We start from the raw sequence: 26,858 nt of genomic DNA, 5'->3' as shown, positions 1-26,858 counted from the left end.
CAATTATCACGAGTTTCTGTTATCCTCGAATTTGGGCTATTTGTGGTGGCCCGGTCCCTATCGTCACTGTGCTTGGCTCACTCTTAATTAAGACTTGCCTAATTAAAACCAAGCAGCCTCAGCCAATCACCACGCTGGTTTCATTAGAGGCAGTGCTGGAGAAACGCTCTCTCCCGCATGCTTGCACGCTGAATTGCTCAACATCGTCATCCTTTTTTTTTTTTTTTTTTTTTAACCACTGCGTTGCATTGTGGGAGACGTATGCAAATACCAGCAAATATATACAAAGAGAAACTACAGGGATCTATAGGTTGAGTTATGCAAGTGCATCTCTCGCCTCAGCCCAGTGACCCGGCCGGCAAGCGCGTGCACGCGAGCAGCGCACTTTCGGGCTGCGATGGAATGGACGCGCATCCTTCGTCCATAATCTCAAAGCGCGCGGAGGGAAGTTCGCCCGTGAAAAAAAGCCCCAGGGAGATGACGAATGAGTCGGAGGCAGACACTTTCCCCGAGCCCAAGGACGCGCACGGGGGCAAACTCTCCCCTCCCGGCGACGGTGCGCACGGAGACGCCGACGCCCGTCACGGTCACACCCTCCATGGAGCAGGAGCGGGAGACAAGTGCAACTTCTCTCCGTCCGCGCAGCCTCCGCCGTCCGCCTCCGCAGGAGCCATGTTCCCCTACCCGAGCCAGCACGCCGCCTTCTCCATCGGCAGCCCCGGCCGCTACGTGGCCCACCACCCGGTGCTGGCCAACGGAGCCTACAACGGCCTGCTGAGCAACTCGTCGGCGGCCCAAGGCTACCCGCCGCCGCCGCCGCCGCCGCCTCCGCCGCCAGCCGCCGCCGGCTACCCGTACGCGCAGCAGTACGGGGCCGCGTACCAGGGAGGCGCCTTCTACCAGTTCTCCCCGGCCCAGGCTGCCGGGCTGGTGCCGGGAAAGGCGCAGGTGTATCTGTGCAACAGGGCCCTGTGGCTCAAGTTCCACAGGCACCAGACCGAGATGATCATCACCAAGCAGGGACGGTGAGGAGCACTTGAGTTGCATTTTATTTCAAAATGTTGTGACTCCCCCCGCAACCCTAAAAACATTTTTATTTTTTATTTTTATATGGCCTTCTTTCTGTTTTAGGAGGATGTTCCCGTTTTTAAGCTTCAACATTTCAGGCCTGGACCCAACTGCTCACTACAACATTTTTGTGGATGTTATCCTGGCGGATCCAAATCATTGGAGGTTCCAGGGAGGAAAGTGGGTGCCCTGCGGAAAGGCCGACACCAACGTCGTAGGTAATGCTGTAAAATAATTCCTTTTTAAACACGCTTCCCCCTCCCCCCCAATTCAGATAAATGAATGCGTAAGTAATGACACGACAAAACAAATCCAAACATGTATTTTATGAACATACTCTGGTCAGCGTCTGTTATAAATATTTAATTCAACATCGCTGACGAATAACAAAAAGCAAAGTTTGATGAAAAAGCATTAAACAATATTTTAACATTTTGTAAAAGTATAGTTTGCATGCAGAATAGCTAAACAACACAAATCGTGCTCGACTTAAATGCATCAAATGTATTCAACTGAACAATACACTCGAAGAACACATACAAAGTGTAAAATATATTTTAAAAAACTAAAAAGACTTTTCTTCCTTTGTCCAATTTGAATTGATACTGCATGTTAACAATACTCGTTGCTATTTTTTTCAATAAAAATTCACCAGTGCAATCAAATAACATGCAGTTTGGAGTCAATATTTTTCTTCCACTGCTCAATTTTATTCCAGAGAGAATTAAAACAAGTGTCATTATTATTATAACTAAATAACAATTAGTTGATTATTTGTCTTTTTTCAAGGTTTATATTATGCGAAATGGCCCGTCAATATTCCACAATAAGTAACGACAAGTCCCTTTGAAATTGAATTAAAAACTGAGCATAATTATCATCTTTTTATCTCCGATTTTTTTTTTTATACAGCTTTTGCATTAATTGGCTCTTGATTGAATTTCCGAAAACGTCTTTTTTTTGTTGTTGGAAGGAAATCGAGTTTACATGCACCCAGATTCCCCTAACACGGGTGCACACTGGATGCGTCAGGAGATCTCTTTCGGCAAATTAAAGCTGACAAACAATAAAGGGGCATCCAACAACACCGGACAGGTAAGACGTCAGTCGCATGCATGCAATCTGTTGCGATGATTTCACTGTATTGTTTTTTTTTTTTTCCACGTGCATCTTTTCCTCGTCATCACCAAGCAAACGTCTGTTGCGCGCTTTGGGTGCAGATGGTGGTCCTGCAATCTCTGCACAAGTACCAGCCGAGGCTCCACGTGGTGGAAGTGAACGAAGACGGCACGGAGGACGGCAGCCAGCCCGGCCGTGTGCAGACGTTCACCTTCACCGAGACGCAGTTCATCGCCGTCACCGCCTACCAGAACACCGACGTAAGAAAGAGCACCCATGCGTAAAATGTAACATGGTTCAACTTGATTTACATTTCTCAGGATGTGACAATGGAGCCTTCACGTTTTCTTCCAACAGATTACGCAACTGAAAATTGACCACAACCCGTTTGCCAAAGGATTTCGGGACAACTATGACACGTAAGATTCGCGAGTAATACTGCTGGAAATACAATCAGTTCCCATTTAGAGGCAAAATGTCCTTATTTATCGATTTTTTTTTTTGCACTTGTAGCTTGGATTTGTTTTCCCACACCATTGATAATTATTTGATATTCACCTGGATGAATTGAGATGCAAATATTAGTTGTACATTGATGTGTAGGTGTACCTAATCAAGTGGCCAGTGGTTGCATCTTTAGACTCTGCATGGTACTATATAAAGATTTGAATGCTAAATAATTTGTTAGAAAATTGAACGGTGTATGTATGAATGCAACATAATATAATAATCTATATTTGCATAATTACCTATTAAATACTTAAATTAGTCATCAATCGTGTTTTAGTGCACCTGAGTATATGTGTTTGCTGGTGTACCTAATCAAGTGGCCATTGGGCGCATCTTGAGAGATGTGCTAGAAATGCAATGAAGCTAAAAAATAACATGGTTTATTAAAAAAAAAACGTATTCAGAAAACTGAAAATATATAGTATATGAGTACAGACTGAACATAATAATAATAATAATGACTATAATGTTCACAATATGAATCCAATGGTGTTTTATTTTCAAGTGATAATCAAAATAAATTATGCGATTAACAATTCAAACAATAGCAATAAAATAATTTATAAATGCAATATTTGCATGATTTCAAAAAAATGAAAAAACTTGTTTCAGAAAACAGTGAAAAATATTGTTTGCCTATTCAATATGCATATACAAAAAAATATATGAATAAAATATATTGTTTAAACAATCACTCTTGCGTATGTCTGTCATCAGATCCTCAGTTTTATCATAGCAAGCCATTCAGGCGGATCGTTGTCCAGGTTCATCGGGGGCCTTGGTCATCATTTGATGGCTGGTATTTGGGGCAGTTGGTCAACAGTGCTCCACAGTCTGTCGAGAGTCTCCACATTCACACTGGGCGCTGTCCACGCGGCCGAACCTCAGCATTGATTCTCCAAAACGTCCCACAATAAATAAATAAATACTACTACAACATAATTTTTTGAAATAATTATAATGAAGCTAACATAAATATATCCAATATACATGTTTTCCTTTAAAAAAATATTGTTAAACTACTAAGACTACCAGTTTAAGAAACTGATCAAGTACAAATAAAAACTGATAAAATACAAATAAAAAGTCATAAAAATGACAAAGTCAATAATGTACAATAATGTAAAAAAAAAAGCAAATGATTGTATAAGAATATATATTTAGTATTGGAAAACACTATACTGTATATTCATGAGTTGAGAGCCTGTAACAGGAGTAAAACGACATTTTGTGTGATTGCGAAGTAATATTTTAATATTAGATTTGTGTGCGGGGTGTACCTAATGAAATGTCCATTGCATGCATTCCATTGATTTCCACGTGTTGCGTTTTGGAGCCCGAAGCAGCCGCCATGTAGTCACTTTGCGTGTTCGTGCGCGTGTGCACGTCCGTGTTTGTTTCCAGTGTGTACACAGGCTGCGACATCGACCGCCTCACTCCGTCCCCGGGCGAGTCCCCCCGGTCGCAGCTCATGGCCGGGCCCCGCTACGCCATGCACAGCCCGTTCCTCCAGGAGCAGTTCGTCAGCTCCTACGCCAAATCTCGCTTCCATCCCGGCGTGGCGGCGGCGGCGGCTGCTGGCGCCGACCGCGGCGTGCCCCTCGGCAACAGCTTGCAGAGCGACGAGCCCCCGGTGGGCGGCGCCCCGCAGCGCTGGTTCGTCTCCCCTGCCAACAACCGACTGGACTTCGCCGCCTCGGCGTACGAGGCCGCCGACTTCGCCGGCAACGCCGCCACCCTGCTGTCGTACGCCGCGGCCGGCGTCAAGGCGCTGCCCTTGCCCGCGGCGGGCTGCTCCAACCGGGCCCTCGGCTACTACGCGGACCCTTCCGGGTGGGGGGGACGCACCCCGCCGCAGTACTGCGGGGGAGTCGGCGGCAAAGCGAGCTCCGTGTTCCCCTGCTGGCCCGCCAACTCCATCGGGGGGAGGAGCAACTGCCTGGCGGAGGAGGGCGACTCCGTCCCCACGCAGCGCTCGCCCATCGCCTCGGAGGAGGCCAAGGCCAAAGACGTGACCAACGAGTCGGGCTGGATCGAGACGTCGTCCTCCATCAAGTCGATCGACTCCAGCGACTCGGGCATCTTCGAGGCGGTCAAGCGGAGGCGGATGTCGCCCTCCTCCACCCCAGTGCCGGACGCTGTGTCTCCGCTCAAGGCGGACCTCCAGAGGGAGGACAAGACCTGCTCCAAGGACATTGGCTACTACAGCTTCTACCCTACCAGCTAAACCTATCCTTCTATCCTTCTATCCTTCTATCCTTCTATCCTTCTATCCTTCTATCCTTTTATCCTTTTATCCTTTTATCCTTTTATCCTTCTATCTATCTATCTATCTATCTATCTATCTATCTATCTATCTATCTATCTATCTATCTATCTATCTATCTATCTATCTATCTATCTATCTATCTATCTATCTATCTATCTATCTATCTATCTATCTATCTATCTATCTATCATCCTGATATAATCCTCTGTTTTTATCCTTCCATTATTCATTCTCTTCATTCATGTATCCCCCTGCTACTATCCACCCTTCAATCCCATTTGTTCTTTCATCCTACCATCCTGCTATCCTTCCCTCTATCCATCTTTACAATCGGTACCAAAAGTCTTCACACCCCTGTTCAAATGCTATTTTTTTATGATGTAAAAAAATAGACCAAGATTTCAAATCTTTTTCTACACCATAATCTGTACATCTCGATTCCATCTGAAGAAAAACATCTCCTGTTTGTTTTGGGATGAAAGACGAATAGTTCGACCTTGGTTTCATGGGACTGTAGCACTTTTCCCCACAAGCGTTTAGGAAATCTGATTTTTTTTTTTTTTCTGTTTAAGATAATCATCCACCTTGCCACCCAAATATCCCATAGCCTGGTGATACAAAGAAGAAACGAGATGATTGCCAAATGTATTAAACAGCCAGTACTTGCCAGAAATTCCTGCAACTCCTTCAGTGATCATTCTTCTTGTTTTTTTTTATCAGTTTTGGATGGCCGTCCAGTTTTTGGTAATATCACTGGTGTGCCATATTTTTTCCACTTGACGCTCTTCTCTGTATTCACCGGTATACAGTATTTCATGCCTTGTAAATTCTTTTGTACCCTTCTCCTCACTTATGCCTTTTGAGCAGTGAGATCTCAGTTTCTGAGCTTTCTGAGAACCAAGGCTTGTGCTGTAAAATGAGACGACAAACATGTCAGGAAAAGCCTACTAGAACACCAGAACTTTATTTGTGGGTTAATCAAAGGAACTTGAAATGATGGCAGATTTAACACGAGTTTGAATGTGATTGGTTCATTCTGATCACACATTTTTTAACTGAATTATCTTGATCTTAATTTTTACATCACAAAAACCTGAAATTTGAACAGGTGTGTGTAGATTTTTTCATCTACTCTATCCTTCCATTTTATCAATATAAATTGTGACAATTCACAGCCACTGTAATAGCCAAAAAGTGTAAATTATCCACCATTCACTTCTTACAATCAGGGCCACTGTAAATAAAAATACAATTTATATATATGAATATTGAATTTTGGTGATAGTGATTGGATGTACCCTCCAAATACACTATGTAGTGTCGAAATGAACAAATATTCTGTCAAGTAGCCTCAAGTGATATTGATCTATCTATATATACGCAGTATATACACATATTGACAATATGTACATGACATGTTTTTGTGTAGCAAAACACTCATATTTTGGACTTAATTCCAAACCGTAGGCTACAAAATGTTTTTGATGTTATACGGATCACTGCTACATTCGTGATACGTGCTTGAAAACAACGTATGTGTATGTAATGTGATTTTTAAATGGAGGCTCTTTTTGTTGTTGTGAAAAATTTCGTTTCTGTTGGAACGTCATAGAAGCAGAATAAATCATGTTTTGACTAGTCCAAACACGTTTTTTTCTAAACACATTCTGATTTAATATTGCGTTTGTGGAAGAAGAATTAAGCAGAATAATCCACCGCTTTTAACCATCTCAGGGGGCTGCCATTTTGTCTTTGCCACCTGCCTGTCGACAGAAATGACGTCACAAGGCTGGCGGCCTAATCTTACGAACATCACTGCGCACCTGTTTTCGGTCTCTGGTCCCGTGACGTTCGCAAAGCGAGCCGTGGGCACGTTAACGTCACTTTCAGTCGACAGCAGGTGAGACTACAGCACAAAATGCCATTTTTATCCATCTCTGGGCTGAGGCTGTCATTTAATGCCCATTAATGGATCGATTCATTTGCTTCATTATGCCACAGACACCGATTATAGACTAGTGGGGGCACACAGAACATATTGTTGGATCCTTTTTTTAACTTGACTTCAGTTTAAACTGTGCCACAGGGGAGTTCGGAATGTTATTTTTAAACTCATTTTTGTGTTCTGGCAGTGTCGTTCAAAACGTGTTTTTTCTTTGGAAAGTGATTGCTTCAAGTGTGTAAATAATAAGCAATGTGTTAGAACTGCTTTCAATGTGATTTAGTTGCTATTTCAGTGACACTCAATGGAGAAGAAGTTCCCAGGCTCGAACAGCAGATGGCGACAGCTGCGCAGATGCTGCTGTACCTCTGTGGCACGGAGCACAAAAAACAGGTCAGTTCTGGGTCAACGCCGTCGTTTCGATTCATATATAAATTAAATTATTTAGAGATTTGACCAATGTTTGGAGTTAGACCACTGTCACAACTACCACCCCACCCCAATCCCGTTTTTTCCCCTTTCCTTTCATGCAACCTAAATTATACTGACCAGGATCCCACCTATGAAAGTGAAGATGATGTAAATCATCAAAATCATCCATTTTGGCAAAAGCAAGAGAAAATGGTTTTCAAAGCACAATTACGTGGAAGAAGTAACCATTGTCACAAAAATCACGTTGATAGAAATCCCTCAGATTTTTTATTATAGCCATGAAATTTTAAATCACTTTCCTGCAAATGGACAAAATGAAATTAGCCCACTCTAGTTCTTTGGCACTCAACTGATTTGTTTTCCCGTTATGGGATTTTCTTTTCTCAAAATCCTAACAAATCCGTTATCCCACTACACTGATACTGGGAGACTAAATGCTTCAATTGAATAAAAATAATCTGGCATTTGGATCTGATTATTCAAACCGCAGATCCCATGAATGAATGTGTAACTAAATGGTCAACATGAACATGTGACCGCCTTGGACTTTCTCTCTTGCTTGCTACCCTTCCATTCACTGGATTACATGCTGGCTGGGCTCAGCCTCATCATCATCTTCATCACCACCATCATCATCATCATCATCTCCATCACCACCCACGATACTGCAGCATGGACACGCAGGACCAGGGAGTGCACATGGAGCCACTGCTACCCACTGTAAGCATTTGAACATTTCTTTTGATCCAAACTGGAATTGACAGATGCTGAATGTTGAAAGTGCAAAAAATTCCAAACAAGACAGCGGAATTTGTAACCAGAGAGTAGAAAAGGAGTATGACAATAATTGGTTAATTTTGTGTGATTTATTTAGAATTGTGAAAAAAAAACATTTATTATGAGACCACTTTTGTTACTTCTGCTCTCATTGTTTTTATTATTTTTACAGGTAATATATTCTTTCATTTGCAGCACATAGGGAACTGTACAGTAGTTCCCCACCAGATGGTGCTGTTTCATATTTTGTAACATATTTTATATTCAATACAGAGCTATGATTCATTTTCATTGTTATGCATCAATAAATTTATCTCAGAATTTTCGGACTGATTTATCGAGGCATATTTGGTAGCTAGATTTTTTTTTTTTTCACCACTGGCCAGTTATGAATTATGCTGACCAACAAGTAAGAACATTTGTAAATTTATATATTTGTGAGGTTTTTTTTTGTGGGGGAGGGAAACTTATCCTCTGTTATTTACTGAAAATCTCACCTATTTACTGTTTTGTGCTCAGGCTCATACAAAGTGTGAAATTGTGGTGTTTTTAGTTTTAATTATCGATTTATTATTATATTTTTGTCTGCATTTGAGATTGAATCGCACCATCAAAAGTGAAAGTAGAAAGTATGTTTGTGTTTCTTTTGCGTTGCCGCTACAAGTGTAATTTTCCAAACAGCCTTCTTTGCTGTTACAATTAGCCTGTATTTACTTAACTTATTACTCAGAAACATTTATTATTGTGTGTAAATGGCAGACGGCGCATTTAATAGCTTGGCACCATTCATGCAACGCTAGTGTGTAATTTTGTATGCTCGCTAATACGATTGGTGAGACTCATGTGAGAATGTTTTTTTTGTGTGTTGTTTTGAAACATGAGTTCATGATGGTTACGTGCACGATGCATGGTGTTGATGCTTTATGATCCTCTTCTTTTTCAATGCGTAGCCGCCATCTTGTGGCATCTATATGCAATTACAAGCCCCTTTTTATTCTATTATTCATAGGTCATTGTAATACTGTCCCGGATTAAACATATGTTTTTACCGTTATTTTTTTAAGGCCTTTTAATAAAGCAAATATAATCTGAGTTTCTGTAAAAGTAAAAATGCGGCGTTGATAACTTTCCGCGCTGACATACAGGTTGCATAAATTCATATTGAAGTCCCTCATGGTTACATTTAGTTCAGGAACTCTCGGGCAGTCCTGTTTGATCGTTTGGATGGAGATTTGTTGTCATCAGCTCTTTGCCATTTACATCCAAGCAGCTTTTTTTTTTTTTTCCATTTAGCCCAAGGTTTTAAGCGCCTATCTTTTTTGGCTGCAGAGCTTCTGTGCTCTTTTCCGGAGCTGTATATTTGTGTGTGCGTGTGGCTTTGGCTACAAAACACAAGGTCATCTAAAAATAACACTTTACAGTTAATCTGTCATGTGAAATTAAAATAAAACAAGGTACAAATGTAGCCTTAAACTAACAGTAAGATTGATTTGTCTTGCAGGCGAACCCTTCCTTTGCCTCATCTGTTGAGCGTAGAAGTTTGGTGAGTAAAATAGTTTTGTCATTTCCATCTTAGAGATTTACAAGTGCGGCACGATTTGAATTTAGAATAACTTATCTAGCCATCCATTTACTATCTATACCATCTATACCTGGCCCATGTGTCAGTTCTCCAAATGATATGTTATGTTTGCTGTACTGTATATATCAATCATCTGCCAAAAAGTAGGCCGTCAAAGCTGTCAGACTGCTCCAAAGATATAGGCACGGCGTTAAAGGACGAGCTGCGTTTTGCGCGGCTTCGCCACCAAGCGTGCCTCCACCATCTGTAGGGACGCCATCCAAGTGTGTGCCACATCCTGTGATGTCACCTAAGCCGGGTGGCTTGCCAGCACTTTTTTTGACAACATTTTGACACTCTAGTTTTAGTCATCCAACCTTGTTTGGTGCCAGTTATCCCATTTGGATGGTTGTAATGTCCTCTTGGCCCGTTAAGGCTGTATTAAAACACAAGCTTTGCGATTGTGTGAGTGTTTTTTTTTTTATTATTATTTTTTAATGTGTTTATTTTAAAATAGTTTTCTCCCATTCCACCTCTTTAAACACGCGTACTAAAAAATGCTGGGTTGTTTTCCTGCTCTCGCTGGTTATCTGTGGATTTTGAACTGTGTGTTACTTTTACCCACGGTTGGCTTAAGCATTTTTGACCTAGCAGATTGAGTTGAAAACGGGATTTGAGCGGGCTGAAGAGCTGATATCGGTCACCATTTTGGACAGTTCTTCTTAGAAAATGTTGCACTCAAAAATCAGTTGGGTAAAAAAAAAAAAAAAAAAAAAAAAATTGGGTCAGAAGGAACTAACCAAACTTTTTGAGTTATTCATTCAACCACAAAAGTTGGGTCAAATGATTAACCCACAAAACGACCGAAAAAAATAGAAAATCTTTACATTTAATGACTCTGTTTTGCAGGGCAGGCTGCGATGAATGAATGGCATATCAATTCATTGCAATGGGGAAAAAGGATTTGAGGAAAGATGATTTGATTTCAAGGAGCCCCTTTATACAGAATCGACAAATTTACTGTCTTATATACCAGTGGTACTGACGCATGCATCTTGTCATTTCAATTAAAATGAGATACTATGTGTGCTGTATTTTTATAACAAGTACAGGCAGCATAATCTGTCTATGCTGTGTGTATTTGCAAACAGATTAACATTAAACTGTCCAGCCCGCCAGGCGACAGTAGTTTAAAAAAAAAAAAAAAAAAAACACAAAAAAAAAGTTCATTATGGAAATGCCTCGATAGTCAGCTGCAGGTCAAGATGGCTGGAGGGGAGGGTGTAGGGGGGGGGCGGTTGCTGACACCCAGCAGCAGGCTTTAAGGATTAAAAATCCCTTCCGTATTAAGTGCTTTGAATGTGTGTGTGGTTGCAATCATGAACAGACGTACAGTAAAGTGTGAAGAGAATACACTTGGGATTGTTTCGTGCCTTGCTTGGATTGAGGGGAAATTGCGTCGTTAAATGAGTTGGGTTCCTTGGATTAGGAATCACGCTCTTTATTTCTCGCACGTTATTGAAACAAATATCCATTCATTTTAACCACATCCATACCGATAACATGGTAACACATTGGAACTCATCCGTATGGGTCGTCTTGGTAACAAATGCTTCAAAAACATTGTGCAGTTCTTTTCCATTGTGGGAACAATTTCAAGCACCACATTGTTAAAGCGTTACTTACCCCCTCAGTCAGGATACTCCTAAACATTTTTTTCCCAGTTTTTAATGTGTGTTTGTGTGATTATTAGAGGAGTGATGATGAAGCTGTCGTGGATAGAGGAGGAACACGCTCGCAGCAAAGCACCAACTTCGAACCGGAAGATCTTGAAGGTAGCACACAACACTTGAAGTAGATGATTTTATTTGTCTTTTCACAGTGCAGCCATTCAATCCCAGGAATTTATTGATATTTTTCCTCAATTTTTTTTAAATGTTATGATAAAAGAGGGTCTGAAACTGTCTGGCAGCGAATGAGTTAAAAAAAAAAATTGGGTTCAAAGTCTAATTACATCCAATGCAGCAATACATTAATACAAATAACAGATAATAAAAACGCTCATTTGTAAGTTTCTCATTTAAAAAAAAGTTCCTTATTGTGGCTAGTGTGCAGTTGCGTATATCTGATATCATTTAAATTTGGTTGCATAAGAAGCTCAGTCATGCTGTATCATCACATTGATAGCTTGAGCGGTACACTTTATTAAAATGCTCAGGAATGAGCAGAAATCCATCTTTAATACGGTCATACAATGCACAACATTTAATGGACACACAGAGGCTCACAAAGAGGCTGTGCTCATGCATGATGATTATCTGTAAAGCTCCTCAACGCCGGTGTATGTAGTACGCACACACGTACGCACACACACACAAACACACGCATAAACACACGTGTACTTTCTTCTCGATCCTCCTCCTAACCCCGCCATAACGTGTTCCCAGGTCACAGGACTCTTTACATCGGCGTTCACGTCCCTTTGGGCAGCACCAGACAGCGCAGCCATCGCAGGCACCGTCACCATGGTAACAAACACAAACGGAGGAGCAGGGAGCGGGCACTCCCATTGGTGGAGGGGAGAGAGTCTCCCATCTACGGTACGAACCACCCTGAATCCCTTCTCGTATGACTGATTTATTTCATGAACAAATGCACTTTATGGACAAAAGGTATTGAGACAGAGCCCTTCACTCAATTTAGTTAAGTAATATAGAAAGAAGCAATGAAGTCATCAAAATATTCCTATTTGGACAATTAATTAAAAAAAAAAAATTGTCAAGGATTAAACTAGACATCATAATTAGCATTAATGGTCACAAATCAATGCATTACGGGGAAAAAAATAAAACTCAGATCAGATTCCCAGATCACTAAATGAAGATAAAAGTAAGCCATAATAGTACTGATCTTAAGAAAAAATCACACGAATTATGTTCAATTTTCACTCCTTACTTTCGCCTATATTAAGTAATCTAAAAAATATATTTATATTTTAAACAATTAAATCAAATCATAATTAATGCATGAAAGGGTTAAAATATTTTTTAAAATTTGGATTAATTAATATAGGCGAAAGCAACTTTTAAATAGCTGTCCACTATAGTGACCACTGTGCATGAAAGGGTGAATGGGCTGGTGTCCCATTACTTTTGCCCAGAGAGCGTTCATGGAAGGACCGTTTGGCTTTTGACCACTCACTGTCATTTTTATCATTTGTGTTCCAAGACACTCCCTCCCAGAGGGTTCAGTTCCTCCTCGGGACGGAAGACGACGATGAGGAGCACCTCCCTCACGACCTTTTTACGGAGATGGACGAGATTTTCATGAGGGAGGGCGAGGATTCCGAGTGGAGGGAGAGCGCCAGGTAGCTACGGCATTTTCTATAGTGCTTAACATCCTTTTGATCGCGGGTGAGCTCGCGCCTGTTCCAGCTGACTTTCGATGAGACGTGGGCCCACACCCTCGTTCATATGGACAATTTCTCCAACGAACCTATCGTGCATGTTTTTGAAATGCGGGACGAAACAGGCACAAACGGAACATGCAAACTGTATACGGCGGGGCCAAGATTCGAAGCCAATTGCATATAGATGCCTGACGATGGCACCAAAGCGCTACGTTTATATTAGACAAGGCTTTGGCATCTTTAATACAAGATCCTTCCTTCACTTCAACATAGCATCAAGACACCACAGGAGGCTGAAATTCTAAGGATTTGGACAATTTAAAGTTTAACAAGGTTTCTAAACGGTTACTTTAGTTGTTGATTAATTGTTGCCATCTCTGTTAGGGTGGTTAAAAACAGCACAAAAGTTATTGTATACAAAATTATTGTAGTACTGAAACGTACATACAATAATAAAAATAAAAATAAATAAAAAATGATAAATTAAAAAAAAAAAAAAAGACAAACTTGGAAACCACTAGCGCTAGCCACTGCGCTGCGTCCATTAGCATCTTTGTATCATAAACGCCTAGATAAGCATGAAGAAATTTAAGTCATTGTAATTTTTGGGGAGAATTAAGTCTCAAGATTGCTTCATATCCTGCATTAATCCACAAAATGGAGACATACTGTATTTACAGCTAGGCCCTGACAAAAGGCAATACGTTGCTCCGCTAAATGAGTCGACGTGAGAGCAGGAGCTATCGAAGCGAGATGGGTGGCGCGCGAGCAGATGGCACGTCGCTTCCCTCCCGTCTGCCGGCGCCTTATCTGTGCGACTGTCGTGGCAGGTGGCTGAAGTTTGAAGAGGACGTGGAGGACGGAGGAGAGCGATGGAGTAAACCCTACGTGGCCACGCTGTCGCTGCACAGCCTGTTCGAGCTGCGCGGCTGCATCATCAACGGCACCGTGCTGCTCGACATGAGGGCCGGCACCATTGAGGAGATCGCAGGTATAGTACGGTCCACATACCTTCGAGCAAGGCATCGGAATCCACTGGAATGTGGAAATTCATTCAGTAGAGACCCATGGCAGTTGGGGAAAAAGTAGTCGAGACTGTCTTCATTGTGATTCACTGCGATCCATAAGTTTGATTTTTGTGTTGTTTTTTTAATTTGTTTGAAATGAGATATTGGTAGGGATCTCGAATCTGAAACACAGCATTCTGATTAATATTGTGTTTGTGGCATATGAGTTAAGCAGCAAAATCCACCCGTTTTTAGCCATCTCTGGGGGCGGCCATTTTGTCACTTCTGTCGACTGAAAATGACATCACGCACCCTCAAGGGCTCAGGTTGTTCTAGTTGAAACTTGTCTTTAACTATGTCTCTATGTTATGTACATTATGTATTTGTATAATATACAATTAAAAAAAAAAAAAGACCAATTATGGCTCAGCTTCAGAAAACAGGTGAGCCGTGATTGGTCATTATGTGAGCCCTGAGGGTGTGTGAGGTCGTTACCTGAGCCCTGAGGGTGTGTGAGGTCGTTACCTGAGCCCTGAGGAGTTGTGATGTCGTTTTCAGTCGACAGAAATGACAAAATGGTCGCCCCCTGAGATGGCTAAAAATGGGTGGATTTTGCTGCTTAACTCATATTTCATATTAATCATATTGCCCTGTTTCAACTAGTGGGCCTGGATGGAACATATTTTTGAAAAAAACATGTTTGGGTTGACCTACTAGATTGCTCTGTGACATAAAAACTAGCAGGTTCCTCCATGGGTGTCATTTCTTGGATGACAAATGCAAAGCTCACCTCTGAATTTGCAGTTGGTTTCAGGAAGGGCATCCAACCAGAAAGCCTGTGCTGCAATTATCAATTATGACATACGAATGGATTATTATGAACAGGAGATCCTGGAAGTTAAAGATGAGGACAGCCAACCCTGTGGTTCAGCAGGAGAAGGCATAAAAAAAAAAAAATTAAAAAAATTCAATGTCTGTATTTGACTTTTTCTCTTTTACGTAGATATGGTTCTGGACCACCAGGAACTGTACTCGCCACTGGGCGACGAGCTCCGGAAGAAAGTGCGCGAAGCACTGCTGAAGCGTCACCATCACCAAAACCAGAAGAAGCTGGCCAATCGCTTGCCCATCGTGCGCTCGCTCGCCGACATGGGGCGACGGACGTCAGACGTTCACCTGGACAAGAATGGTGAGGAGCACTCAAGACACAAGACTCAAGATGCCTCTCCTCGCCTGCTCCAGCGGAGTCGTTCAAAACTCTGAGTTTAGACTCCCTGCATCATCCAGATCCATTCTAAGGGGAACTAATCTGTTCTTTTCTCTATTACGCAGGTCAGATGACATCTTCCCAGTCTCATTTAGCCGGTCCAGATGGAAAAGGGGACGTGACCAGAGAAAACAGCTCTGTGGACTTAAGCAAGGTACACTTAAGTCATTTACTTGGGGTCATTGCATCGCACTGGTGGAATCAGGAGCTACAGTGAAGCCCACAATTTAAACACAGGAAATTAGCCCCTCCCAGTTCAAGTTTACTGTAAAACCGACACAAAACGAAAGATAAGTGAACATTAAACATCTGTTTGAACATTTTAGTGTTGAATGTGAAAGGTTGTAGAAAGGCTAACGGAACTTAGCATAGATGTTACAGTAAGAAGAAACCTTCAAACAACTGCTACTTTAACACGCATGAAGCAACAACATATATACTGCAAAAAAAAAAAAAAAACTTCTATTTTTGGGCCTAAAACAGCAATCTGGAAAAACCCTCACCCTATAACATAAATTACTGACATTTATGGCAACAATGTTGGTACAACAGACCAATCAAGTTGTTTTACTTGTATTTTTAAGTTGGTGTTGACTAAAAGGGATAACCATTCTGTAAACTCTAATTTCTTGTGAAATGCAGCAAATCCAATTTTCCCAACAGATGATGACTTAAAACATTCGTTTAATTGCCCAACTTAAAATGTTATCGAAGTTTGTTGCCTTGAAATTTTAAGTTACCCAACATTTTTTTTCCCAGCGTACAAACAGTGCATCCAAATGTACTCCGAAGTATATACTGCATTCTCTCTGCTCTGTGGGACCGACGACTACTTCCAGAAATTAGTTGGCAACTTTGCCTCATCTGCTCCAGTTGACTTCAGTGCTGCCCGGCATGCTATTCATTACAAAACTGAAGGCGCACAATTCTAAATTCAGACTTGCCTGTGCCTTGTATGAACCATTCACAATCGTTTAAAAATCTGCTGTATCGTGGGAACGTGAATAATGACCCGTAACATCCCATCAGCAGCAATTTAAGGATTCCTGATGGAATGGAATGGTATTGATACAACTGCGTGCTGATGACTGTATTACACTTTAACTCATTCACTGCCACACATTTTCAGACCCTCTTTTACTCTAACGTTCGTAAAAATGTGAAAAAAAATATATATAAATAAATTCCTGGGATTGAATGGCTGCACTATGAAAAGACAAGTAAATCCGTCAATGGCAGTGAATGAATTAATGTGACATCAAGGGGCCAAGACGCCACATTTATTATTATAACCTTCTGTATTATAATGTTAATACACGAATGTCTTGTCCCTGGTAGTATGGAATATATATTTAGTCTGGATTAGGATTATAACCAAATAGACATTCACGGAAATTAATGCACAAGAGAACCACACACAGGAAAGACAAAGATAAATAAAATCCCTGTTAAAACCTTATCCACATAATGTCGAGTACATGACTGTGCCCTTCAGACTAGGTCAGGGTCTGGTCATGATGTGCTTGTGAAGTTTATCCTTGCATATAGAAATCATCCTCCGCATCATTAACTTTCTTGCATAATAGTCATAACAAACAATGCGTTATAAAACTTTCGAGATTGTTTTGCTGCTTTACGAGTGCAATGAAGGAACAAGCAACACTCCAGTTACTGCTTGTTACTGCCACATAATTCTCGCTGAAAAATCAACACCTTCACTCTGCCAGCATTTGTTGCATCGTTTATTTCCCAGGCATTGAAAACTGGAGAGTAGATTTATTTTTTAAGAAAATCGCATTCCCGTCTTCATTGTGCGATTGTGAAAGGAACCTTCAGACATGATGTAATGCGTCCTAAGAGAACATATCTTGAGAGTCCAAAATAGCTGTTTGTGCTAAATGTGAGGGTAAACCAAAAATGTCGGCTGGTCAAAGATTCATATGGAACTCAGTTTTATTCATCCTCGAGGATGTTATGTCCTAAACCACGTCATCAGTGGATTTTAGCATGATTCTGGGTCTTAAAATACACCTTAAAAGACCCCAATTCCAATCAAGATGGGACGCTGTGTAAAACGCATAAAAACAAAATGCAATCATTTGCAAATCCTTTTCAATCTATATTCAACCGAACAAACTTCAAAGACATATTCGATGTTTGCTTAGAATACATATGCGTAGAAAAACTGCAAAGCTGAAGCTGTCAAACAAAACGGAATAGGAAAAAGGACGTGGATAGTGCCTTGTGGGACACCCTGTATAATTGCTCAGCCTATCTTTGGATCCGTTTTCTGTAAATCAAGCAGAAGAATGTCAAAGTGGAATTTTGATTTCTCTGAATTCGGCCTTTGGCGGACAGACTTTGGACAACCTCTGCTGTACTCTACGTCCTCTTTCAGATGGACCTTCATTTTATGAAGAAGATCCCACCGGGCGCTGAGGCGTGCAACGTGTTAATAGGAGAGTTGGACTTTCTCCACAAACCTGTGGTGGCTTTTGTGCGTCTCTCACCTGCCGTTCTTCTCAGCGGACTGGCTGAGGTCCCCATCGCCACCAGGTTAGCATGTTAAAAACGGCGCCGGGACCAGTCTAATCTCAGGCCAAACTACAATGTGATGTTTTTTTCCGCTGGATGTCAGGTTTGTGTTTATTCTCCTGGGACCCGTTGGGAGAGACCCTCAGTATCACGAGATCGGCAGGTCCATCGCTACGCTCATGACTGACGAGGTAGGGAAGCCGTTTGAAGCCGAGGCTCCCGGTTTGGCAAAAACAACCACGCGTCGCGTTTGCATGAATTCACAGTTGAGCAGAAGTCAACGAGCTCCCAAAGTGATAGAACATTTCTCAGCATGACGCACAGCTCAGAGCTTTTATGACAAGCTTTTGGGGATTAGTCATTCCATTCTGCCCAGGATTTAGGCTGGTGTCCATCATCAGAGAGGAAAAAATGGATTTGATGGACTCAAAAGTCTAATTCTTGACCGAATGTGAAAAATGGGTACTTATAAGGGCGTGAGAGGTTTTGGTAAACGAACTGGAGTGGAGGTCAATAATGGATCACAGATGGCATGTGCTCGTACTGTACACTAACGAGACGAGCTGTGAAAAGAAAGAAATGAAACCCGACCACCACTTGTTGCTAGTACAGTGCAGCAGAATGGTGCAAGCAGCTCCTTGAGGGTGATCTCATTTTCACATTTCTTGCTTTATCACGCAACTGGCGTTGACACAAACATGGAACAAAGACGTTGTTTGAAATTCCTGCGAGCTGAAGAATAGCTCAATCATCTGCAAGAGGATTTGGGCAAAGACGCGATGTTGTGGCCAACCAACCAGGGGGTCGAGAAGAATTTCAAATGGATTCTTTGTACGTTTTCTGTGCAATAAGACAACGGTGTGATACACAAAAAAAAGAAACTCGGATTAAGAGAAGTGAATGATATTGCAGCAGAATAGTGAGAGAGCGAATGAGATGGGATTAATTACGTCCCCCCCGTTAATTTTTTTTCTTTTTCCAGGTTTTCCATGATGTCGCATATAAAGCTAAGGACCGAAATGATCTGATTGCCGGGATTGACGAATTCCTCGATCAAGTGACGGTCTTGCCACCAGGAGAGTGGGACCCATCCATTAGAATAGAACCGCCCAAGAACGTACCTTCTCAGGTAGCACATTTTTTTGTGCTTCGTTTGTCGGCGGAGGGGTGTAACGTAGTAAAGGCAGTATGCACGTTGACGTTGAGATGTCGCAACTTTCAGGTTTCTCTCGATTATTGTTCATTCATGCATTTTTTTCCTCTGTATACTTTGAGAACTGGCTGACCAGATGCCAGAATTAGCACCTGGTAGCACAAAATGAGCAAGGAACTTGAGGTCGAGCAAGTTATTTGTCCAAGGTGTCCCCGTCAGTGATCACTTTGAAGGTGTATGATGTCAACATTTTGTAGTTCCCATGAACCCAGCCGATCTGTTTGTCGAACAGGAGAAGAGGAAGAAAAATACCAATCTAGCAAACGACTCAGCCGAGTCTAATGAAGAGGAGCACGAAGGCCACGGAGGTCCTGAACTGCAGCGCACGGGCAAGTAAGTCACTCAAGGGCACAGCTCATCTTGTTGGATCGTAGCTCGTATTTTTTTCGGTTAAAATATCACAGTGTCGGAGCGATTTCATCGCAAATCCATAACAGTACATTCCTTGATATTCCCAGATGGTTTGGTGGTCTCGTTCTCGACATCAAGCGCAAAGTCCCCCACTACCTGTCCGACTACACGGATGCATTCAGTTTGCAGTGTGTGGCCTCGTTCCTGTTCCTCTATTGTGCCTGCATGTCCCCCGTCATCACCTTTGGAGGACTTCTGGGCGAGGCGACCGAAGGACGCATAGTAAAGCACTCGCTATTTTCATCGAATCCAAATCGAGTCATTATATTCATAAACAATGTGCAATTTAAATGTTAAAGTTTGCCATGACAATATTAAGTTCAATATGTCAGGCAAAAATGGATTGCCTTAAAGACACATTGTTAAGTGAACTCTAGAAAGACTTTTATTTCTTTATTTATTACAAAAACAAGTAGCCGCGTATGTTAGGTGAAATCCAGAAATACTTGTTTTTTTTACCCATCCCAAAATATTACTTGTCATGTCAAAAAAAGTTTGTTTTTATTTTCTGTTTAATCAAAAACAAACTCTATTCCGAAAGTCACCTAAAAAAGTACTTCCAATTAATTGCTGGTAAAACCAGTTGTCAATTTTATGTTAAGCGGTGTTGTTAGCATATCGTTGACTGGAACTAATAAAGTAACTTGTAATTGAATTGAGTTACTTTTAAAACCAAGTAATTGGTCATTGACATGAGTTACTTTTTAAAGTCAAGTAATCAGTTACGTAACCCAGTTACTTTTTCAAGGTAACTGTGGCAACACTGCTTGTGTATTATAATTACAGTTAGTGATTTATTTCCACTGTCCTTTCCTCTAGAGTGCAATTGAGTCACTGTTTGGCGCTTCGTTGACGGGAATCGCCTATTCCTTGTTTGCCGGGCAGCCGCTCACCATTCTGGGCAGCACAGGGCCAGTGCTTGTCTTTGAGAAGATACTTTTCAAATTCTGCAAGTACGTTTGGGTTTTAATGCAAGCAAACGGACAAATCATCTCACCTCAATTCCCACGCCATGCTTGCGTTTTCTCGTATGAATTGCAAAGTCCAAACCGCAAAATGTGATTTTTGGCCCCCCCCGTGTCCTGACAGGGAGTACGGCCTGTCCTATCTGTCCCTGAGGACTTGCATCGGCCTGTGGACGGCGTTCCTCTGCATGGTGCTGGTGGCCACGGACGCCAGTTCGCTGGTGTGTTACATCACTCGTTTTACGGAGGAAGCCTTCGCCTCGCTCATCTGCATCATCTTCATTTACGAGGCCTTGGAGAAACTGGTCTACTTGGGTGACTACTATCCCTTTAACAAGAACAACAACCTGGACAAGCTCTCCTTGTACTCGTAGGTGGACAGCTTCTCTCGCATAATAACAAAAGAACAGTGTCATTACGGTCCACTTCTTTGAGGACTTGTGAATCCGGCACAGATGTGGGATTATTTTGACACCCAGATGTTTATGTGCGTCCGCAGATGTTCATGCGTTGAGCCTTCTGACCCCACCAATGGCACCCTGAAGTACTGGGAGTTCAATAACATCACTGCGTCGGAGATCTACTGGGAAGCGCTGCAGGTCAAGGTACAGGTTTGCCCTGATTTGGGGTAGAACCCCCCCCCCCAAAAAACCATACAAAAATTATAGAATTACAAAATGCGCATCATTTATTATTTTTTTCACCTTAAAGTGGCATGCTCTCCCAGATTGAGAACAGAGGAGATTAAGGGCATGTGGGCAGGATTATATTGGATTATTCACTGCAAATCACCACCAAATAGCATCTTTATTTATTTATTTTTATTTTTTTACCCCATTTCCCACGGACATGGATGCTCGTCAAGTCGACGCGTGGCAAATTTATATTCCGATTCATTGCTAATCATAACGTCCTCCTTGATCTGCTTATCTTTTGCAGGATTGCGTCGAAAAGCGAGGCGAGTTTGTGGGCAGCGCCTGCGGTCCCAACGGACCCTACGTCCCCGACGTTCTCTTCTGGTGCGTCATTCTCTTCTTTTCCACCGTCCTCATGTCATCCTTCCTTAAGGAGTTCCGGTTCAGCAGTTACTTCCCCACAAAGGTATAACACGTCATGGTTTCGTCAGCACATGAATTCTTCATTGCTTTGAACACACATTATATGAGATGGTGCAATGTTGCTTCCTGGTGGATTCTTGCTAGTGCTACAACATTACATCCAAGAGTCCCACTCCCCAACTTTTTTAAAACTAATTAATTAAATTTTTTTTCGCCACAGACAGGTTTAAGGGAAAGCATTACATTAAAGCCCACTCCATCATGAGGGTTACATTCCAGACCGCCGCCACGATAAATGAAATCAGTGATATAGAAATAGCCTATTTAAATACGCTTTAGTTGTGTATTTATAGCATTTACGATACTTAAAAAAATATCTTTGAACACATTTTTCAAGTAATGCTAACGCATGTAAAGTAAACACATACTATATTGAGAAAGCAAGAGCAATGGATAAGACAAAAATATTGAACAAACATTGTAACAATCCCTCTGTTTACAGTAAATGAATCCCGTTTTTCTAAACTTACAAATTGAACTTATCTCACAATATACATCAATAATCATGCCCAAAGATTTACAGTATATTATAAATATAGATATGTTATAAAATGAACATACAGCTGTTGCTTTCTGTCGGCTTAAAAAGCAGGACTACAATGGCGAACGTTCAATAATTTCACCCCCCCAAAAAATTAGGTTTGCTGAATTACTCTACAATACTTCCGTTTTGGTTCATCTTTCAAATTGACACCGTCTTAAATTAAATAAGTGTGCTTCCACCTAGTGTTTGAAAGTGGTATTACACAATATCCAGGTGAGTTGGACTAAAGTAGAGGTAAAAACTACCAAAAAATTTTTTAAAAAATCTGCTGAATTGCGGGACCTGGAACCTGCTGTTTGTTGTATTTTGATACACAGGCATATGAAAACAAACAAACACAACATCATTTAATATACTGCTAGCAATTATGCTGAATGTCGTAATTAATGGAAGCCCTGTGCTTGTTTCTCCTCACCTTTGATGTATGTACAAAGGTGTGTCTAAGTGACATACATTAGTAACATATTTGATATATTTTCATCCGGTTTTTGAAAATGATATTCTCCTATCAGGTGAGGTCCATCATTAGTGATTTTGCTGTTTTCATCACTATCTTCACCATGGTCCTGGTTGACTACTCCTTAGGGATCCCTTCTCCAAAGTTAAAAGTTCCAAGCGTGTTTAAGGTGAGTCAAGGTGAGACTGGTTACGTAGACCACCTGCCTCCATCATCCCAGTCAAACAGCAAACGTCAATGCTCTAAAGGTTAGGTACAATTTAAGAAAAGCATATTAGACTGTTACCCTCGCGCTCAAATGGATATACAGTAGATGTCATGACTTCACAAAGACACTGATGTCATTTGATGTCATTTCACTTGGGAAAACAATATTGGCGGCCACTTCACTGTGATTTTCTGGCTACCGGTATATAATATATAACAAGTCAGCCATTAAACATGGTTACCTCTGACAAATCTTGTTAAAATCTAACATCATTTGTTGAAGAATCGGTAATAGGCTACGAAACGGTGTGTGTGTGTGTTTGTGATGCCTCACGTCCGACCAATGTTCACAATTCAAGCCAACCAGAGATGATCGAGGCTGGTTCATCAACCCACTGGGGCCGAACCCCTGGTGGACCGTCGTCATCACGCTGTTCCCAGCTCTGCTGTGCACCATCCTCATCTTCATGGACCAGCAGATCACAGCTGTCATCATAAACAGGAAGGAGCACAAGCTGAAGGTGACTCCCCGCCTTTGCCGCCGACTACATAACGCAATTTTGCTTGCACAAATCAGCACAAATGAATTGGGGCAGATTCTTCCCAAATCGCAGTCTGTGACGTTAGCTAACAGAACGCTGGTTAAGAGTTTGAAATTTGGTCCGCGTGCGCCTTGCAGAAAGGCTGCGGCTACCACCTGGATCTGTTCATGGTGGGGCTGATGCTTGGCGTGTGCTCGCTGATGGGCTTGCCGTGGTTCGTGGCGGCCACCGTCCTCTCCATCACGCACGTCAACAGCCTCAAGCTGGAGTCGCAGTGCTCGGCGCCCGGCGAGCAGCCCAAATTCCTGGGCATCAGGGAGCAGCGTTTCACCGGCCTCATGATCTTCGTCCTCATGGGCTGCTCCGTCTTCATGACGTCCGTGCTCAAGGTCACATGCGCACACTCTCTGGCTCTTCATTTTGTTATTGAAAGGGGAGTCAAGCAGCAAAAAGTCTTGACAATAATACGCTTGCTGCCACGTGTCTAATCGCGCTTTGTTGTCCTTCAGTTCATTCCCATGCCCGTGTTGTATGGGGTGTTTCTCTATATGGGAGCGTCTTCTCTCCGAGGGATACAGGTACATCCATCAATTTGACAAACATTTCACATATACGCCAACAATGCTAGTTGCTCGTAATGCTTTTCTGGGGGAATTAAAGTCGAGGTCATGTTCTACGCGCCTTCACTCGTCTAAACACGGCATTTTGAGTAATATTGCGTTTGTGGGAAATGAGTTAAGCAGCAAAATTCACCCGTTTTTAGCTAGCTCACGGGGTGGTCATTTTGGCACTTTCCGTTGACTGAAAATGACATCACAGTTGCTCAGGTAACGACCAATCACGGCTCACTTGTTGTCTGAAGCTGAGCCCTGATTGGTCAATACCTGAGCCCTGAGCAACTGTGATGTCATTTTCACTCGACAGAAAGTGGCAAAATGGCCGCCCCCTGAGATGGACAAAAAGAGGTGGATTTTAATGCTTAACTCATTTTCCACAAACGCAATTGTAATCAGAATGCCGTGTGTTTACACTAGTGGGGGTGCATACAACATATAATTGTAAAGAACATTTTTGTGTTGATTTCTCCTTTAAAAAATCAAAAATGTTAGGTCCATATTCCCATCTAGGTGGGTAATAAATTGTTGTGGACTGGTTGCATATCCTCACACAGTTTTGCCCTCTCCAGTTCTTTGACCGTCTCACACTGTTCGGCATGCCAGCCAAGCACCAGCCAGATTTAATCTACCTGCGTCACGTACCCCTGAGGAAGGTGCATCTGTTCACTCTCATCCAGCTCAGCTGTTTGATTCTTCTCTGGGTCATCAAGACCTCCAAGGCTGCCATCGTCTTCCCCATGATGGTGCGCGCAAACCTCTTTGGTTTTCTTTGACGAGACGTATGGAGTTTGAGACCTGTGCGTTAATGTATATTAAAAAAAACCCAAAAAACAATTAGCAATAAAATTGTGTCTAGCACCCAATCAAAAACTATTTCTACCATTTTTATCTGACAGCATCAAGTAAGCGTGTTTGTGTCACTCCCTCAGGTGTTGGCGCTGGTGTTCATCAGGAAACTGTTGGACTGCGTCTTCTCAAAGAGAGAGCTGAGCTGGTTGGATGACCTCATGCCTGAGAGCAAGAAGAAGAAGCTGGAGGACGCCGAGGAGGTTGGGGCATTTGCCTCGTTTGCCTGCGCGAATGCAAATTGGTTCACTCAGCAAGCGGGTTTTACTCACCCTTCAGGAGGAAGAGCAGAGCATCCTGGCCGAGGAAGAAGGTGCCGTGCAAGTGCCGTTGGAGGGATGCAAGTAAGCATCAATCTGCCTGTTACGCATCATCTGTTTATTTGTAGCTACTGCGAGGGGTGTAACGAATTGCACCGCGCACCATGTATCGAGATACGTATGGAATTGTCTTTAACTGGGAAGATGCACAACCCTTGTAACTACCTTCACGTATTCCGCAGAGGGTTACCAGTCATCAACATCACGGATGAGATGTCCAAAGGTTCTTTTGGAAATACTTGGAACCCCACAAGCTAGGACATTTGCAAGAAGATCAATACGTTACGGTAAGCTCTTTAGAATGTCGAATGTCATATATTTGGTGATTATAAACACCTAATTCATTACCTTTAGTTGATGTTTACTCTCAAATTTAACATAAAACAAAGATAATTACAGTTCCTAATCACACCAATACACTTTGTTAATTCTTCCTGTGCTGTCAGGTGAACACAACATTGCCGGTCCTCCCACACATCAGTAGAAAGTTCCATGAGGGACTACTAGGTATGGAAAAAGGCGCTATACTGTCTCTATACTTGTCAGTGTTTTTTGTTGTTGTTGTAATTATTAGCTCTTGGCATCACCTTGTCATGTGTGTAAGTAAGTAACCGAATGAAACCACGTGAGGAAGCCGCATTGTCTCATGTTTAACGCTTTGTCGGGGCCAAGACGGCCTTATTAATAGAGCACTTTGTATTTCTTTTGTAATATATTTCAGTTGTTTGCTTCAAACTCTTCGTTTTATAGTTGTCCTCAGAGATTGAAATGGAGAAAAGCCATAATGCAATATGAAAGTGATGACAACAGTTACTGTGTGTGCACATAATTGTAACTTGTCATACTTCTCATACCTAAATTATATTTTGTGTGGTGTGATTCATATATTGTCTTAATGTATCCAATAATTTAATCCATACGACTGTAAATAATCCTTTGGTATAGTTTAATGTTGCTGTAAGACTTGTCTGTCGGAATTGTGTAATTGAAATAATTATTCATCAGTTGTCTACACTTGTCATCTATAAACTATTTTACAAACATGACTTGATACTATTTGGTGTCATTTTCCACGGATATATTTGAGAGCACGGTTGCTTTTAGGAGGTAAATTTGATTAAATTCAGCAGCTTTGCCCAAAATACGTCGAAAAATCTATTTTTGTGTCAACATATCAAGTGTTCGAAATCCTCAATTTACGAATGAGTTCCGTTCCTACACTGGCAATGTAACCAGAATAACCCGAATGTCGGATTTCACCATTAAAGTTAAAATTGACGTCAAAATATGTAGTATAAAAAATATAAAATACATTAAAATAAAAAATAAAAAAACATTAGATGCTGTACTTAGCATTACTGCAGAGGTAGATGTAGAGGAGGGCGAAAGAGTCAAAAATACTGCCGGCGCAGACACGAGCGAGACACTCTGCGCATGCTCAACCGCAAGGAATGCTGGTCTTTGTAGTACAGAAAGTACTTGTTTGTATGCGGAAGTGCGTTGTTTGGCGCGCAACCCACCGAAAATACACAAGTAGAGGTAAACAAGGTCAGAGACGCAGCACAAAAGCACACTTTTGGAGCGAGGAGGAAACCGGCTGCTTCATTCATGTGGTGAGTGACATGAATATCGAGTGTTTAATTGACAGGTGAAAGTACAAGCGAAATGACGTTCATTTCAGTCATGACGCCGTGCATCGCCCTACCCAGTGGGTTCTTCTAA

General features: G+C 41.8%; 2 protein-coding genes and 2 long non-coding RNA genes across 12 annotated transcripts in view; 3 read left to right on the top strand and 1 right to left on the bottom strand.

The window, feature by feature from the left end:
* Positions 1–309: 309 nt before the first annotated feature.
* On the top strand, positions 310–6,605 carry tbr1b (T-box brain transcription factor 1b). The gene is made up of 6 exons (XM_086051176.1): positions 310–1,025; positions 1,132–1,286; positions 2,042–2,163; positions 2,289–2,447; positions 2,545–2,606; positions 4,102–6,605. The coding sequence occupies exons 1-6, from the start codon at positions 319–321 to the stop codon at positions 4,922–4,924; spliced, it is 2,028 nt and encodes a 675-aa protein (XP_085907302.1). The 5' UTR covers positions 310–318; the 3' UTR covers positions 4,925–6,605.
* Positions 6,606–6,741: 136 nt separating this feature from the next.
* On the top strand, positions 6,742–26,182 carry slc4a10b (solute carrier family 4 member 10b). Of its 6 annotated transcripts, none has more exons than XM_086051171.1 (28): positions 6,742–6,866; positions 7,204–7,301; positions 8,012–8,060; positions 9,619–9,660; positions 11,432–11,513; positions 12,126–12,278; positions 12,907–13,045; positions 13,918–14,078; positions 15,098–15,283; positions 15,427–15,515; positions 17,760–17,917; positions 18,000–18,087; positions 18,879–19,025; positions 19,342–19,442; positions 19,568–19,742; positions 20,340–20,473; positions 20,610–20,855; positions 20,985–21,090; positions 21,425–21,586; positions 22,660–22,773; positions 23,171–23,332; positions 23,491–23,742; positions 23,863–23,931; positions 24,540–24,713; positions 24,900–25,019; positions 25,096–25,160; positions 25,319–25,423; positions 25,583–26,182. In XM_086051171.1, exons 2-27 carry the CDS (start codon positions 7,213–7,215, stop codon positions 25,392–25,394), a joined length of 3,339 nt encoding a protein of 1,112 aa, XP_085907297.1. In that variant the 5' UTR covers positions 6,742–6,866; positions 7,204–7,212; the 3' UTR covers positions 25,395–25,423; positions 25,583–26,182. The 6 variants fall into 6 exon arrangements, with proteins under 6 accessions (XP_085907297.1, XP_085907292.1, XP_085907296.1 ...); XM_086051166.1 differs by having other exon boundaries at positions 7,944–8,060; XM_086051170.1 differs by having other exon boundaries at positions 6,835–6,866; positions 7,192–7,301.
* On the bottom strand, positions 21,860–26,686 carry LOC147136683 (uncharacterized). Of its 3 annotated transcripts, XR_015089504.1 has the most exons (6): positions 25,302–26,686; positions 25,089–25,176; positions 24,851–24,981; positions 24,613–24,765; positions 23,146–23,297; positions 21,860–22,846 (listed from the first exon to the last, which is right to left on the bottom strand). It is a non-coding gene; the product is annotated as an uncharacterized LOC147136683 (long non-coding RNA). The 3 variants fall into 3 exon arrangements; XR_015089503.1 differs by having other exon boundaries at positions 21,860–23,766; XR_015089502.1 differs by having other exon boundaries at positions 21,860–23,297.
* LOC147136678 (uncharacterized) overlaps positions 26,649–26,858 on the top strand; it is an 88,211-nt gene continuing 88,001 nt past the window's right edge. For both annotated transcript variants that reach the window (XR_015089500.1, XR_015089501.1), the window contains exon 1: positions 26,649–26,749. This is a non-coding gene — a long non-coding RNA (uncharacterized LOC147136678). The remainder of the gene's footprint in view (positions 26,750–26,858) is intronic.

The sequence above is a fragment of the Filicampus tigris genome, chromosome 14, assembly GCF_054856515.1.
Source record: "Filicampus tigris isolate MCC_2025a chromosome 14, RoL_Ftig_1.0, whole genome shotgun sequence".
Classification (NCBI taxonomy): Eukaryota; Metazoa; Chordata; class Actinopteri; order Syngnathiformes; family Syngnathidae; genus Filicampus; species Filicampus tigris.
Note: the sequence above shows the minus strand (reverse complement) of the source record. Positions and strands in the feature narration are given on the sequence as shown.